Source organism: Elephantulus edwardii, unplaced genomic scaffold (genome assembly GCF_000299155.1).
Source record: "Elephantulus edwardii isolate Elephantulus edwardi_28Jun2011 unplaced genomic scaffold, EleEdw1.0 scaffold00221, whole genome shotgun sequence".
Taxonomy (NCBI): domain Eukaryota; kingdom Metazoa; phylum Chordata; class Mammalia; order Macroscelidea; family Macroscelididae; genus Elephantulus; species Elephantulus edwardii.
In genome coordinates this window covers 1,019,259-1,033,332 of record NW_006399971.1, presented here as the reverse complement: position 1 = coordinate 1,033,332, position 14,074 = coordinate 1,019,259, and the positions used below count along the sequence as shown (strand labels likewise).

The 14,074-nt window shown below is 48.3% G+C and overlaps 1 protein-coding gene across 1 annotated transcript; it reads left to right on the top strand.

Annotated features, from left to right (window-relative positions):
- The first annotated feature begins 691 nt into the window (after nt 1–691).
- On the top strand, nt 692–12,842 carry GRM6 (glutamate receptor, metabotropic 6). Its single transcript, XM_006898148.1, has 10 exons — nt 692–1,198; nt 3,436–3,652; nt 4,042–4,177; nt 5,362–5,516; nt 6,403–6,543; nt 6,662–6,862; nt 8,309–8,454; nt 8,568–9,191; nt 11,440–11,751; nt 12,645–12,842. Exons 1-10 carry the CDS (start codon nt 692–694, stop codon nt 12,840–12,842), a joined length of 2,637 nt encoding a protein of 878 aa, XP_006898210.1.
- The last annotated feature ends 1,232 nt before the right edge of the window (nt 12,843–14,074 follow it).

Sequence of the window (14,074 nt, the reverse complement as noted above, 5' to 3'; positions counted from 1 at the left end):
AAGGAAGGAAAGAAGGAGATGGAAGGAAAGAAGGATGGAAGAGAAAAATCAGAGGGAGACAGAAATAAGACAAAGTGAGCGTGCACGTCAGAAACAGTCCCTAAGAGAGTAGAGCGTACAACCAAAGGAAGGAAAAAACCAAACCAAAACAAAACAAAACAGGGACTAGAGGAGGGAGGGAGAAGAGATGCAGAGAGAATGAGAGGGAAGCCAGCTCAGGACATCAGTTCTATGGAGGGGTTTCCGCCCTGAGGGCGGTCTCTCATCACCTCCCTAGAATCCTTAAATCCTTTCTCCCTTAGTGCCCCTCAGCATCTGCTACAGACTTGTTCTGAACCGAGAGCGACAGCGGCTGGCGCAGGTGAGTGTGCACACCAAGGAGATGCTAAGGTTGGATTCTAAGAAAAAGAGTATGTTGAGATGGGGCAAGGCTGGAGGGCTGGAAACAGGCATCAGGCAGGGGGATCTGCGTGTGCTGTTCTGGGCACCCTGGATGGAGAACCAGGACGACTGACAGAATAGCATCCCACTTAGTCACTAAGAGATCTAGGCAAACATATCTTGTGTGCCTTCCTTCTCCTTTGCCCCAGAGTTCCCAACCTTTGCCCAACAGGTTCCTTAAGTTTTCAGAAACTTTTTTTTGAGGGAAAGCCTTCTCCCATTCTGCCTTTTCCTCTGCAGCCTACGAGCCATGGCCGGACCCCGGCGCGCCCCTTGCCCGCCGCTCCTGGCGCTGCTGTGGACCCTGGAGTGGCTGGTGCCGGGCGTCAGGGCGCAGGCGGCGGGCTCCGTGCGCCTGGCCGGCGGGCTGACACTGGGCGGTCTGTTCCCGGTACACGCGCGAGGCGCAGCGGGCCGGGCCTGTGGGACGCTGAAGAAAGAGCAGGGAGTGCACCGGCTCGAGGCCATGCTGTATGCGCTGGACCGCGTCAACGCAGACCCCGAGCTGCTGCCTGGTGTGCGCCTGGGTGCGCGGCTGCTGGACACCTGCTCCCGGGACACGTACGCGCTGGAGCAGGCACTCAGCTTTGTGCAGGCTCTGATCCGAGGCCGTGGCGATGGCGATGAAGCCAGCGTGCGCTGCCCAGGGGGCGCCCCTCCACTGCGCGCTGCGCCCCCTGAGCGCGTCGTGGCGGTGGTGGGAGCTTCGGCCAGCTCTGTCTCCATCATGGTTGCCAACGTGCTGCGCCTTTTCGCGGTGAGGGCTGCGGAGCCGAGCTCGAGTTCCAACATCTCTTTGTCCTCATCCTGACATCTTTCTCCCTTCATTCTGGAAAGCTCTCTGCTTGAACTACTTTAGTTCAGGCAGATGGGAGTGATTCAAAGAAGCTCTCTTCGTTGGTTCAAGTACAGACCTGAATAAAATGCTGTGGTACCCCTATCCCTACTCTCCTGTCTGACCTCTTTCTTCCTCACCTCAGTTATACCGTTTACACAGGCTGGCAGCCCTCTGTATGCATTAGGAATCCTACCTTCTGAGTTTCTCGCAAATTCAAACCTTGCATGACTGACTGTACCTGATTATCTTGCTTCTGTGCTTGTGGAGGAGGCAGTGGGAGGAGCTTTGACATTTCTCTGGACTTCAGGCTCTACTTCAGGAGGTGGCAACCAAGATGCTCCTCTTTGCCCCATGGTGGTAAAAGTGCTTAGTTAGGCCCGCAGGGTATTTATTATTCTAAGTGTCTCTTTTTTAATTATCATCGTTTAAATTCCACAAAGCAATGTTTGATTTTTAACTTTATCTCACGCTCTGAAGTGGTGATGATGGAATTTCTTTTACTCTGTGATTATCTCTAGCGCTCTTCCCAGCCCCACAATGCTCCCATCTTTAGGGAATTCTCCTTTAAGAGAGAGACAAACTACTTGCCGTCCTGGGGTGAGGTGGGGATGAGAAGCAATGATGGAGTCATAGGGATTAGAGGACCTTTGGCATTAAAGTTTGTGGTTTTATGTGGTAGTTAAGCATTGGAAGCTGCTTGTAGGATGGCTTTACTGGGATACCTGAGAGTTTAGTGCTCTCTATGCTTCCATCTCTTGGCAAGGGTGTGTGTGTGTGTGCGCGCGCGGAAGTGTTGCTTCCATTTAACTTAAGTGGAGCACACCTACTAATCTCCTTTCCTCGAAAATCTTGTTTCTCCTCCTTGTTTTCTGGACCTTTTCCTCCATCACCAGCTTAATAGCTCGCTTCCCACAGTGTCCTGTAGATGGCAGCATTGGTGTGGTACATATCTACAGCCAAATATTGCACAGAAGTTGTGGCTGTCTCTTTTCTCTGTCTCTTTCTGGCTCTCTGTTTCTGTCTTTATCTCTCTCTCTCTCACCACTTCCCCCCCACTCCCCCCACCCCAGGTACAGAGAAATAAATGCATGTTTTCCTTCCTTTAGGCTATGTCTTCGATGTGCATGCCAGCACGGCTTCTTGCCACTAAGCCACCAGAACTCCCTTAGTATCTACTAATTGAATTATAGCCAGGAGGTCTTCCACTGCCTCCTTTCTTCTGATTGTTTCTCTTTATCTCTCTTGTTCCTATATTTCTATCTCACTTCTTGTTCTTCTCTATCTCATCTCTTTGTCTATAATCTCTTCCAGTTTCTCTTTTGTCTTTCTCTGTTACTACTTTCTATCCCATTTCTCATATTGCTGACACACGGTCTACCTTATTTTAAACAGCCTCATTTCTCCTAGACCAGTCCAGCCCCTCACCCCTTCAGAACTTCTTCCTCTTAGACCTCCACTCCAACTCTCATTTGCTCCCTCTTGCTCTTTGCTCCACATAAGTGTGTCTTCTTTAACACAGTTCTCAGTTGCACCTTCTCTCTGTCAGGCACTCCTCTGTCCTCTGTTACCATTCTCCACCTCCTCTCAAGTTTCCCTCTCTCACTGACCCCAGGTCAGATCAGTCCATAATCTCTATTACTAATCACTTTAATGCACCCAGATAAACCTAGTTTCAAATAAACCTCCCCAGGGCACAGGCATAGCCTTGAATCAGAGCCTTCATTCCAGACTTCTGTCTGTTCTGAAGCCTCATTGGGGCTGCCATGTGGGTACATGATCTCTTTGTGTGATTAGAAAAGTGGGCCTTCCTCTGGAACTGCCAAGAACACCCCTTTCTCCAAGTGGATGCCACCTGCACCTAGAAGTCCATTTAGCTACATAATGGACTTCAACTCCTTTCCCCTTGCTCAACAGTTCAAGTTCTTGAACACAAACTTCACAACTATCTATGGTGACCCACTCTTTTCCCGAGACTCTCACTTCTCTCATATTCTTTTCCACGAGAACCCATCACAAATTGCAGAGCTTTCCCCATACCTTCTGACCTCTCCATGAGGCCATACAGCAGACCCCAACCCTCATCCATCTCCTAAGTTCCTCCCGAGGGTCACTAACTAGGCCTCCACCCACAGCCTGGCCTTCTTCCTCCCCTCCAGATACCTCAGATCAGTTATGCCTCCACAGCCCCGGAGCTCAGCGATTCCACACGCTACGACTTCTTCTCTCGTGTGGTGCCACCTGACTCCTATCAGGCCCAGGCCATGGTGGACATTGTCCGAGCACTGGGATGGAACTATGTGTCCACGCTGGCCTCCGAGGGCAACTACGGCGAAAGTGGGGTTGAGGCCTTTGTACAGATCTCCCGTGAGGCTGGTGAGTTGGGGTTGGGGGGTTGGGGGAAGTCTGAGGCATCAAGGAGCCTGCAGGGATGTGAGCCAGGGACCACTGATGGAGCAAGGAGCCATAGGGTGGGGCATGGGGTTTGTAGTGGACCTCAGGGTGGTTACTCTTGGAAGGGGGGGAGTGTCCCTGTAGGTTGTTCAGGGATTATAATGCAGACTACACTTTGGAAGAAAAAGTACATCCTGCTCATTTGGACTTAGCCTGTGGCCATATGGCACAGCAAGTGGAGCTCAGGCTAGCTTCCAACCCTCCTCCCCTTGGTCAGGTTCTGAGCACTGAAGACAGCTAGGCAGTCACCCTCGGTGGTGACCCAGTAGGTACAGGGACTAAGGTCTGATGTAAGCACCCCCAACACCCAGGGGGGGTCTGTATTGCGCAGTCCATCAAGATTCCCAGGGAACCAAAGCCAGGAGAATTCAACAAGGTCATCAGGAGACTCATGGAAACTCCAAATGCACGGGGCATTATCATCTTTGCCAATGAAGATGACATCAGGTGGGGATGAATGTGTTCAGTCATTGTCTAAGGAAGCTCTCCCTGCGTGTGCTGGCTCCTATTCTGACACCCCCACCTGATATGCACACACCCTTCCTCCTCTTCCTCCCACCCATTGCTACCATTGATGCATCTACATACCCAGAATGATGCTGGCTTGGTCTGGAGTAGAGATTACCCAGCTCAACCAGGGAAACTCAAGACGAATGCTTGCTTGCTTATACAGGCATGTCTAGGAGATATTTTTAGGCTTGATTCCAGAACCATAAAGGAAATATAACAATAAAGCAGGTGACAGGGATTTTTTTTTTTTTGTTGTTGTTTCCTAGTGCATGCGAAAGTATTTTTTAAAAAAATAATTTTATTTATTATATTTTGTATGTGTACCTTCAAATCAGATCTGACTGGTACAGGAGGAGATTGCCCCTCCTTCTCTAGCAGAGCATCTGGTGGATTTGAACTGCATACCTCTGGGATTGCAGTGCAGCTTCTTGCCACGAGGTCACCAGAGCTCCCAATGAAAGTGTTTTAATACTATACTGCAGGTTTATTGGGTGAGCAATGACACGAATAATTTTGAAATATTGTGAGAATTACCAAAATGCGACTTAAAGACCCAAAGTGGGAACATGTTGAAGGAAGGGCCCCAATATAACTTCTAAATGAAGGGCTGTCAGCATCTACCAATTTTTTAAAAATGCAATAGCTATAAAGCAAATGAAAGTAAAACCCAATAAAATGAGGTATGTCTGTATAATCCAAAATTGGGGTATACAGGGGTATGTGCGTGCAATGAATTGTTGGAACCCAGCCCAGGCAGTAATGGGTCCCCAAAAAGGAAGCTGTCAGCAGAATTGGGCCCTGACTAAGTGGAGGGTCCTCTTCTAGCATGGAGGTGGTGGAGGCAGGATGTGAAGGTGAGGGGGCTTTTGCATGCGTCTCCTCCAAGGTTAACATGAAGTGGGTTACAGTGGACATAGCAAGTGTATTCACCTGGAGACAGGACCTGACTTGATATTTTCCTAATGAGTGATATCCTAAGTACCCTGAATCCCATTTTTCCTGGTAAAGAGGATCTGCTGAGTGGTGTGGGAAGGGATGGATGAATGAAGACTGGGGTGTGGTCAGGGGTGAGTTGGAGGAGGATTCCAGGCCTCACTCACCCCCCAGCCCTGTCCTACCAGGAGGGTCCTGGAGGCTGCACGCCAGGCCAACCTGACGGGCCACTTCCTGTGGGTCGGCTCAGACAGCTGGGGAGCCAAGACTGCACCCATCCTGAACCTGGAGGACGTGGCCATGGGGGCCATCACCATCCTGCCCAAAAGAGCCTCTATTGACGGTGAGTATCAGGGATGGCTCTTATAGTCAGCCCTCTGTTCCTATCTGTTCTTCCCCAGAATTCCTTCCTGAGGGCACTAATTGCATCGTCTATATAATGTTACAAGTATGAGAAGTCTTGCTTTCCTTGGAAGGCCTGGGTTCAGTTCTTAGTCAATGCATTTTATACACAGCCAGCACCTATCTGAAGACTTGCATTTTGCTATGATGCTAAACAGATTTCAGTGGAATCCCCAGACTAAGATGGACTAAACGAAAGGCCTGGCAAATCAGCCAGTGAAGCTCCTGTTTGACCACAGTGGTCCATTCTGAAACTGATCAAGGGAGTGGTACAGGGCTGGGCATCATTTTGTTCTTTGGTTCATGGGGCGACGATGAGTAGAGACCCTACTTGATGCCAGCTAATCACAAAAAATAGGGAGTTCTGGTTGTCGAGGCCATAGGGTGGTTCCGATCCCACAGCTCCTCCTGGAAACCTGACGGAGGCCACTGTGAGTTGGAACTGACTTGATGGCAGTGTGTTTGCATTTTGAATCACAGAAACATATAATTGGTACCATAAGTCATCCCCTTCTAAGATACCTAGATTCTCTCTTGAGTTTGAGGTTCTAGAACTACATCCTTGAAAGTCATGTTCAGAGAGGATAGTATGTGAATGAAGGTACAGCCATTATACAGGGTGAAGACATGTTGGTGTTTTTTAAAATTTCATGGCTGTATTCTAGTTCTACTAAAAACACCAATGTAGAGAAGGAGGAAGAGAAATTCAGGAACACATTGGCCTCTTGTGAGATTGATGATGCTTGCCCTGCCTTCCTGTTCTCCCCAGTCCCACCTGTGAAAGGACCCGGGAGAACCACCGCAGCCTCCTCTCTCCTTCCTCTCAGGGTTTGACCAGTACTTCATGACCCGCTCTCTGGAGAACAACCGCAGGAACATCTGGTTTGCAGAGTTCTGGGAAGAGAATTTTAACTGCAAACTGATTAGCTCAGGTAGCCAGTCAGATGATTCCACCCGCAAATGCACAGGTGAGCACTTCCCAAGGTGGCGAGGGGGTAGAGGGGAAGGTGGAGGCCAGCTCCGGCACGTGGGGGCCAGGCACACGTCCTCGCTCCTGGTCTCAGGGGTGCTGCGTCCCTAGGACAGGCGAGGAACGCATTGGCCGGGACTCCGCCTACGAGCAGGAGGGGAAGGTGCAGTTTGTGATTGATGCTGTGTACGCCATTGCCCACGCCCTCCACAGCATGCACCAGGCGCTCTGCCCCGGGCACACAGGCTTGTGCCCAGCCATGGAGCCCACTGATGGGCGGACGCTGCTACAGTATATCCGAGCTGTCCGCTTCAATGGTGAGTCTGAGCTAGCGTCCTTTTGGGTCGGGGGCAGGGGGGAATACCCCTGGGACAGATTTCTTTATGGGACCTGGGGAGACTCAGAACAGAAGCCAGGGGAGAGGCAGGATCAATTCGCAGAATGGTTGGAGAACTGAGCCAAGCTCTACTCTTCACTTTTTATAACAATTGAATAATGTTCACACGCACACACACACACACACACACCCCTCGTATTTCCAATTTTGATCATATTTAAGTGTACAATTCAGGTAGTTACATTCATCATGTTGTGCAAGTATAACTGTCAGCACTGTTTCTGAACTTTTTCATCATGTTACACAGAAACTCAGCATTCCTTATCATACTCCCAATTTTCACCCTCCTTAGCTCCTAGTAATCACTCGCCTAGTTTTTGTCTCTGCATCTGCTGTCCTGGACATTTCTTATTAAGTGCAACCATATATATTGGTCTCTCATATTTTTCCGGCATATTTTCAAGGTTCATCTATGCCATAGCATTTCTCTTTATGACTGAATCCCAGTCCTCTTTTTTTAGCTTTCTTTTTTCCCCCAGGCTTTAGTACTCTACACCTCAATTTGCAAAATTCAGACTCGGAGAACTCTGTGACCTGCCTGCATTACACTTAATAGGTTACACATAGCACCTCTTCACTGAACTGGACTGTGAGACATCTGAACTCTTGGGGCTTGTGGGGAGACACAGTGAAGGCTGTCTCTAGGCTTAGCCCACAATGTGGATGGCCTGCCCATTCTGAGTCACAGGCTTTGGAACGATGCTCCAGGAGATTAAGAGCTGCTTGCACGTGGAGTATGTCTGATGCATCAGTGTCTTCAAGGAGAAGGACAATCAATGTCTTTTGTAAACAATCTAATGAATTCAAGCCGTGTTCATGGCCTGTGGGGGAGTCACTGCCTATTAATTAAAACCAGTTGCGGTGCAGTGGAATCTAACAGAACCATTCTATATCTAACCCTATTTAGATTGTCAGAACTGTGTTGTGATCAGTAGGTTTTTCAATGTCTGATTCTTCAGAAGTGAATAGCCAGATACTTCTTTGGTGGTTCCTCTGAGTGGGCTCAAACTGCTAGTTTTCTTATTAGCAGACAAGTGCTTACCTCCACCACTCAGGAGATAATCTCTGTAGCTACTATCCCTTCTGAAACAAACAAAAAAAATTATGTCCCCTTACCAAATATGTACTGTGCACCTCTGCCAAGCTGTTAAAACTATTCCAGACTACAGGGAGTAGGATAAGCTTTTCAAAGAAATAAACTGACTTCATACTGGTACAACTTCATGGCTTAGGTCTAAATTCACGGTTTGGCCTGGGCAGTCCAACTCCATCTTACTTGTCCTGCTTGCTGTCCAGCCATGTGACCCTTTGGCGGTGGCTATGATGGACAAGGGGACCAGCTGAGGATAACGGGGCTCTCTCCCAGGCAGTGCGGGCACCCCGGTGATGTTCAATGAGAATGGAGACGCGCCAGGGCGCTACGACATCTTCCAGTACCAGGCGGCCAATGGCAGCGCCAGCAGCGGCGGGTACCAGGCCGTGGGCCAGTGGGCAGAGACGCTCAGGCTGGACGTGAGTGGCACAGAGGGGGCCCTGAGGGCGGTGCCGAGGAGAGGTGGACTTATTACACCGGATTTGGGGAGAGGAGAGCAGGGCATCACAGGCTTGTGTCTTACTTGCCCCAGGTGGAGGTGCTGCAGTGGTCAGGCGACCCCCGCGAGGTGCCCCCGTCTCAGTGCAGCCTCCCCTGCGGGCCAGGTGAGCGGAAGAAGATGGTGAAGGGCGTCCCCTGCTGCTGGCACTGCGAGCCCTGCGACGGGTACCGCTTCCAGGTGGACGAGTTCACGTGCGAGGCGTGCCCCGGGGACATGCGGCCCACGCCCAACCACACAGGCTGCCGGCCCACGCCCGTGGTGCGCCTCTCCTGGTCCTCGCCCTGGGCCGCGCCGCCGCTGCTGCTGGCCGTGCTGGGCATCATGGCCACCACCACGGTGGTGGGCACCTTCGTGCTCCACAACAACACCCCCATCGTCCGCGCGTCCGGCCGCGAGCTCAGCTACGTCCTGCTCACCGGCATCTTCCTCATCTACGCCATCACCTTCCTCATGGTGGCCGAGCCCGGGGCCGCCGTCTGTGCTGCGCGGAGGCTCTTCCTGGGCCTGGGGACCACCCTCAGCTACTCCGCCCTGCTCACCAAGACCAACCGCATCTACCGGATCTTCGAGCAGGGCAAGCGCTCCGTCACACCCCCGCCCTTCATCAGCCCCGCCTCGCAGCTCATCATCACCTTCAGCCTCACGTCTGTGCAGGTGGGCGCTCAAGAACCTCAAGGTGGGAGACAGGGCGGGCTGGAGGCTAGGAGTGGGGGTGTGGCTTTCTAGGGCTTGCACAGCAAAAGTGCCACAGCGCGCGTGTGCTTAGAGCAACAGAAATCAGTCTCATAGTGTTGAATGCTAGCAGGGCCATGCTCCTCTGAAACCACCACGATTAGTCGATCCTATGTTGTTTCTCGCAGCTTCTGGGAGCCCGCGGTGTTCCTTGACTTGACTTGTAGATAGATGCACCACACTATCTCTGCCATAGCACGGCTGACTTCCTTCTATGTCTTTTTTCTCTTCCCTTTTATAAGGATACCAGCTATATTGGATTAGAATCACCCTTATTCCAATGTGACCTCAAGTTAACTATTCTATTTCCAAACAAGATCATACACGTACAGGTTTTAGAACTTCCATGTATCTATATATATGTGGAAGGTCTTAACAGGAAGATTTTTATTCAACTTCAGTGAATCAGAGAAGTGGTATTTCTAGAGCAGTCACTCTTTTCTATTTTGGTTCCCATGCTAAAATAAAAATTGCTCAAGAGCTAGAGCCCTGCTGTTTTCCTGTAATAAAAAGACCTCATTGAAGAGAAGCTGTTCCTCTCCTTCTCCCCACCTGCTGCCCTACCTTACTCTCTCATTCCCTTCTTAAAGGAAATCAAGGCAGTATGTTAGGAGGCATGAGGGTCTACTTATTTTCTGTAAAGCGATAAAATTATTTTTTTTATAAAACTATTTTTATAAACTGAATATATGCTCTTCCAACTTGGATCTTATATAAAAATAAGGAAAGAACCGACTAATTTTCCTCAAGCTAAGACTCAGTTTCCATGAAGCATGTTATGCTGCTAAATTAGCTGGGGTATGCTGGGTGAGAGGCACAGGGTCCTGTGGTTTTTCTGTGGAAGGGAGAATCGAATTCCATATAAAATGGCTTATGTTTTAGGATGTAAAAGAATGACATTTTATGACATTTAAAAAAGATTGGTTCCCCCTAAGTACAAGTAATATTAAAGCACTGGACATAATTTCCATGGTTTGTAAAGCCCTAGATGTTTCCTATGTAGAGAATAATATGAGGCAGATGGTTTGGAGAAATGAGTCTGGTGTAATATTGCAGAGCCAGCCATATTCTTAAGGTCAAGTAGAAAGAAACACACTTTCCACTCCAGGCCAGCTCTTCTCCCAGTTGGCTCCACATATGCCCTATTCATTCTTATCCACTGGTCTTTATGTGTGTAATTACTCATGACTAGAAAGTGCTTCTGTTTTTCCCAACAGGACCTAAGCTTCCACTTGTTGGGCTCAACACGTTTTGAGAAAGCATGTCAGTACTCCTGCACCTGTATCAAGTGCCTACTTCCCCCCATCCCAAGATTTCATTTTACCAAACTGTTCTCTAGATTTAGAGAAGTAAAGCAATCCTCAGAAACTAAGTTTGCATTATGTTAAGAGTTATCAGAGTCCTTTTAAACACAACAGTTTAATGTGCTGCTACTAACCTAAAGGTTGGTGGTTCAAAGCCATAGAAAGTTCTTTTTGAAGAAAAGACTGGCAATCGACTTCCAAAAAAATCATCCCTTGAAAACCTATGGAACACACTTCTAGTCACACTGGGATTTGCCATGAGTCAAATCAGCCCATAGTAACTGGAGTTGCTGTTTTGAAGTGATCAAATTGGTGTATGATTGTATTTGCAGACAAGGTAATAATGCTTACCTGGAGGGCCAGGAAGTACAGTAGAGAGAACATTTCTTCAGGATCTGGCTCTTAATATGTGATACATGTACCAAGTATTTCATCCCACCCCTAAAGATGATGTTTTGTCCACACAACAACATTCTGAGGAGAGATTGTGAGGGTTTCCACACTACCTGGTATAACCAAGGCCAAGAGAGGTGTGTTTAAGGGTCACACAGCCTGACTTCCTGTCTTTTACCTATAGTCATCATCCCTTGCAGGAACTCAGTCCATAGCAGGGTAGAACATAAAACATAGCAGCAAAGGACATACAATTTTCTCATATTCAGCCGTGATGATGTTACCAACACGGGACTCCACTACAACTCCTCCTTTCCACCTGCCATGTCTCAGACCTCTGCTCTGGCCAGCCTCTCACTTAGACTTCCTTCTTTTCTTAGTGGTGGCTCTCTCACGCCCAAGAATTCCACTCAGCAGGCAGATACGTATTGCTGGAAATGGCCTTGTCTCTGCTATGGTGTTGGTTCCTGCAGGTGGTGGGAGTGGTGGCATGGCTGGGGGCCCAGCCTCCACACAGCGTGATCGACTATGAAGAGCAGCGGACAGTGGACCCCGAGCAGGCCAGAGGGGTGCTCAAGTGCGACATGTCAGATCTGTCCCTCATCGGCTGTCTGGGCTACAGCCTCCTGCTTATGGTCACGTGCACTGTGTATGCCATCAAGGCTCGTGGTGTGCCTGAGACCTTCAATGAGGCCAAGCCCATTGGCTTCACCATGTACACCACCTGTATCATCTGGCTGGCTTTTGTGCCTATATTCTTTGGCACTGCCCAGTCAGCTGAAAAGGTAATCTGGGATTCCCCCAGAGGGTTAAGTACCTCATTTGTTTCCTGTCTGTCGACTGAAGGGCCCCAAAGTTCCAAGAGCTGAGCCATCAATTTAGATGGGCTCAGTTCTTTGAATGTGTGGTTAGATGGTTCACTTGTGTCCCTAACTCTGTTCACTTCAATATCCTTCCACTTATTAAGTCCGTCATTCCCCTATTTCTTTGTTTATTCATTGGTTCATTAACTTTTCTATCCATCTATTAACTTGATTTTAGTCAAGTATTTACTCTTTTCATAGCTTTATCTGTCAATCCATTAATTCATTTACTTGAATATTTATTTATTCACATAGTCATGTATAATGTTGTTGATTGTTGTTGATTGCCTTCGAGCTGAGCAGGGCTCATAGCGACCCTGTGAACAAAAGGCCTGAAGCCCCTCTACAACTATCAACATTTATCAAAGTTCATAGAGTTTTCGGAGGCACGTTGTTTAGGAAGTGGATGTCATGCCTGCTTCCAAAATTCATGTATATAGTAGAACATTATTCATCTGTGACATCTATTTGCTTACCCATGTGTGTCTTTTGTTAGTCTTTTAAGTTATTAATTTGTGTGACTGAAAACCTGCCCATTCATTCACTAATGTGGTTTAGCCTGTTTAAATTTTGCTCATCTCAGGCCACTCATTATTCTTAGATAGTGCTTTTACCTCAGTGGCACACAGTGTGACCACCAGGCCATTTATGCTACCAGGATTTAGTCTACATTGCTGTCTTTCCCTTTGTGCTCATTTTAATTCATCCTCCCCAGCTACATAGACTCACCTCTAGTTCATGGCAGTATAATTAAGTGTAGAGGCTGTGGAGATAATAGGGCTAACACCCATCTCATCCTTTTCTCCCTGGCTTAGATCTACATCCAGACAACCACGCTGACCGTGTCCTTGAGTCTCAGTGCATCGGTGTCACTTGGCATGCTCTACGTCCCCAAAACCTACGTCATCATTTTCCACCCAGAACAGAACGTGCAGAAGAGGAAGCGAAGTCTCAAAGCAACCTCCACAGTGGCAGCCTCACCCAAGGGTGAGGGCACAGAGGACACCAAATAGCAAGGTGCAGATGAACAGGGCTGGCTGCTCCCTTTTCTTTCCTCTGATTCATGGTGGAAGTTGTAAAGACTACAGATCCACAGTGAACTATTAGTTCAAGGGGCCCAGGAATGACACTCCCACCATGGAGGCGACTGGCCCTCAGAGCTAGGTATTTCCATTATAAATGAGAGAAATTGAGGGAAAGAGGATAACCAAGCAAGTTTACAACTCCAGCAGAGCAAATTAGCTTACAATGCTTGAAAATGATTCTCTAGTCCCTGAGTCTATCTAGGTGATGACCTCACCCTGCAGACTGCCAGTGTTACTCTCTGGATTCCGGGTGGAGGCTCCTTGGCTCTGGGCTTCAGCTCTGCTTTCTAAGCCCATGGCGATGGCACCTCTTCTACCTTGGCTTTAGATGGCCTCTTTCTCTGAGTGAATCTGATCTGAGTGTTGACTCCATCCCCTCAGCTCAGCAAGGACTCATTCTTCTACTCCTCGGGTATTGCAGGGTGGCCTCATGGCCAAATCGAATAGCAGTCCCACACTCTGGAACCAAGTTGGTCAAAACGCTTTAAAGCCTTGAACCATGGCTCTGTCCTTTGATACCTCAGAGGCCATGGACTCACCTTCATGACCAACATAGATCTGCTTCCCTTGCTGCTACCAACAGTTAGTTGATCTTTGAGCTGCTCCAAGGATTGTTCTCCTCTTTTCTTGGAAGACAATGACTGTAAATCATTTGGACTATTTATTGTCTGTGGAATTCCAAGAGGCAGACAGGCAGCTATCTTTTTGTTCTTTCTCCATCCCCTTCAATATAAGTGAATGAGTTTTCTTTTTGGTGGAAATACAGGCAGAATGCTCCTTTGAAGTGAAGATAGTGAAAATTCCTCTCACATACTTTAAACATGCTATCAGGAAGAATGAGCCATGGAAGAACACATCATACTTGGTAAAGCAGAAGTAAAAAAGAGATAGTCCTCAAGTAAATGGATGGACACATGACTGCAATGAGGGTTCAGACATAGCAGTGATTGTGAGTTTGGTGCAGGACTGAGTAGTGTTTTGTTCTGTGGTGCATAGAGTTGCTATGAGGTACAACCAACTCCATGACACCTAGCAACAAGTCTTTAAATCAGTTAGTCACAGGCTTCGTCTCTTTAACAAAAGACTTGATGAACAACCGAATCTTCTTACACCACAGAATTTCATAAATTTGTTTTGTTTTCATATTGTACAATTCATTT

Excerpts from the sequence above, each read along its gene's own strand:
- GRM6 (XM_006898148.1), top strand. The coding sequence starts at position 692 with ATGGCCGGACCCCGGCGCGCCCCTTGCCCGCCGCTCCTGGCGCTGCTG. Across the intron at positions 1,199-3,435 it reads ACGTGCTGCGCCTTTTCGCG|ATACCTCAGATCAGTTATGC; the intron begins GTGAGGGCTGCG and ends CCTCCCCTCCAG. Across the intron at positions 11,752-12,644 it reads CTGCCCAGTCAGCTGAAAAG|ATCTACATCCAGACAACCAC; the intron begins GTAATCTGGGAT and ends TCCCTGGCTTAG.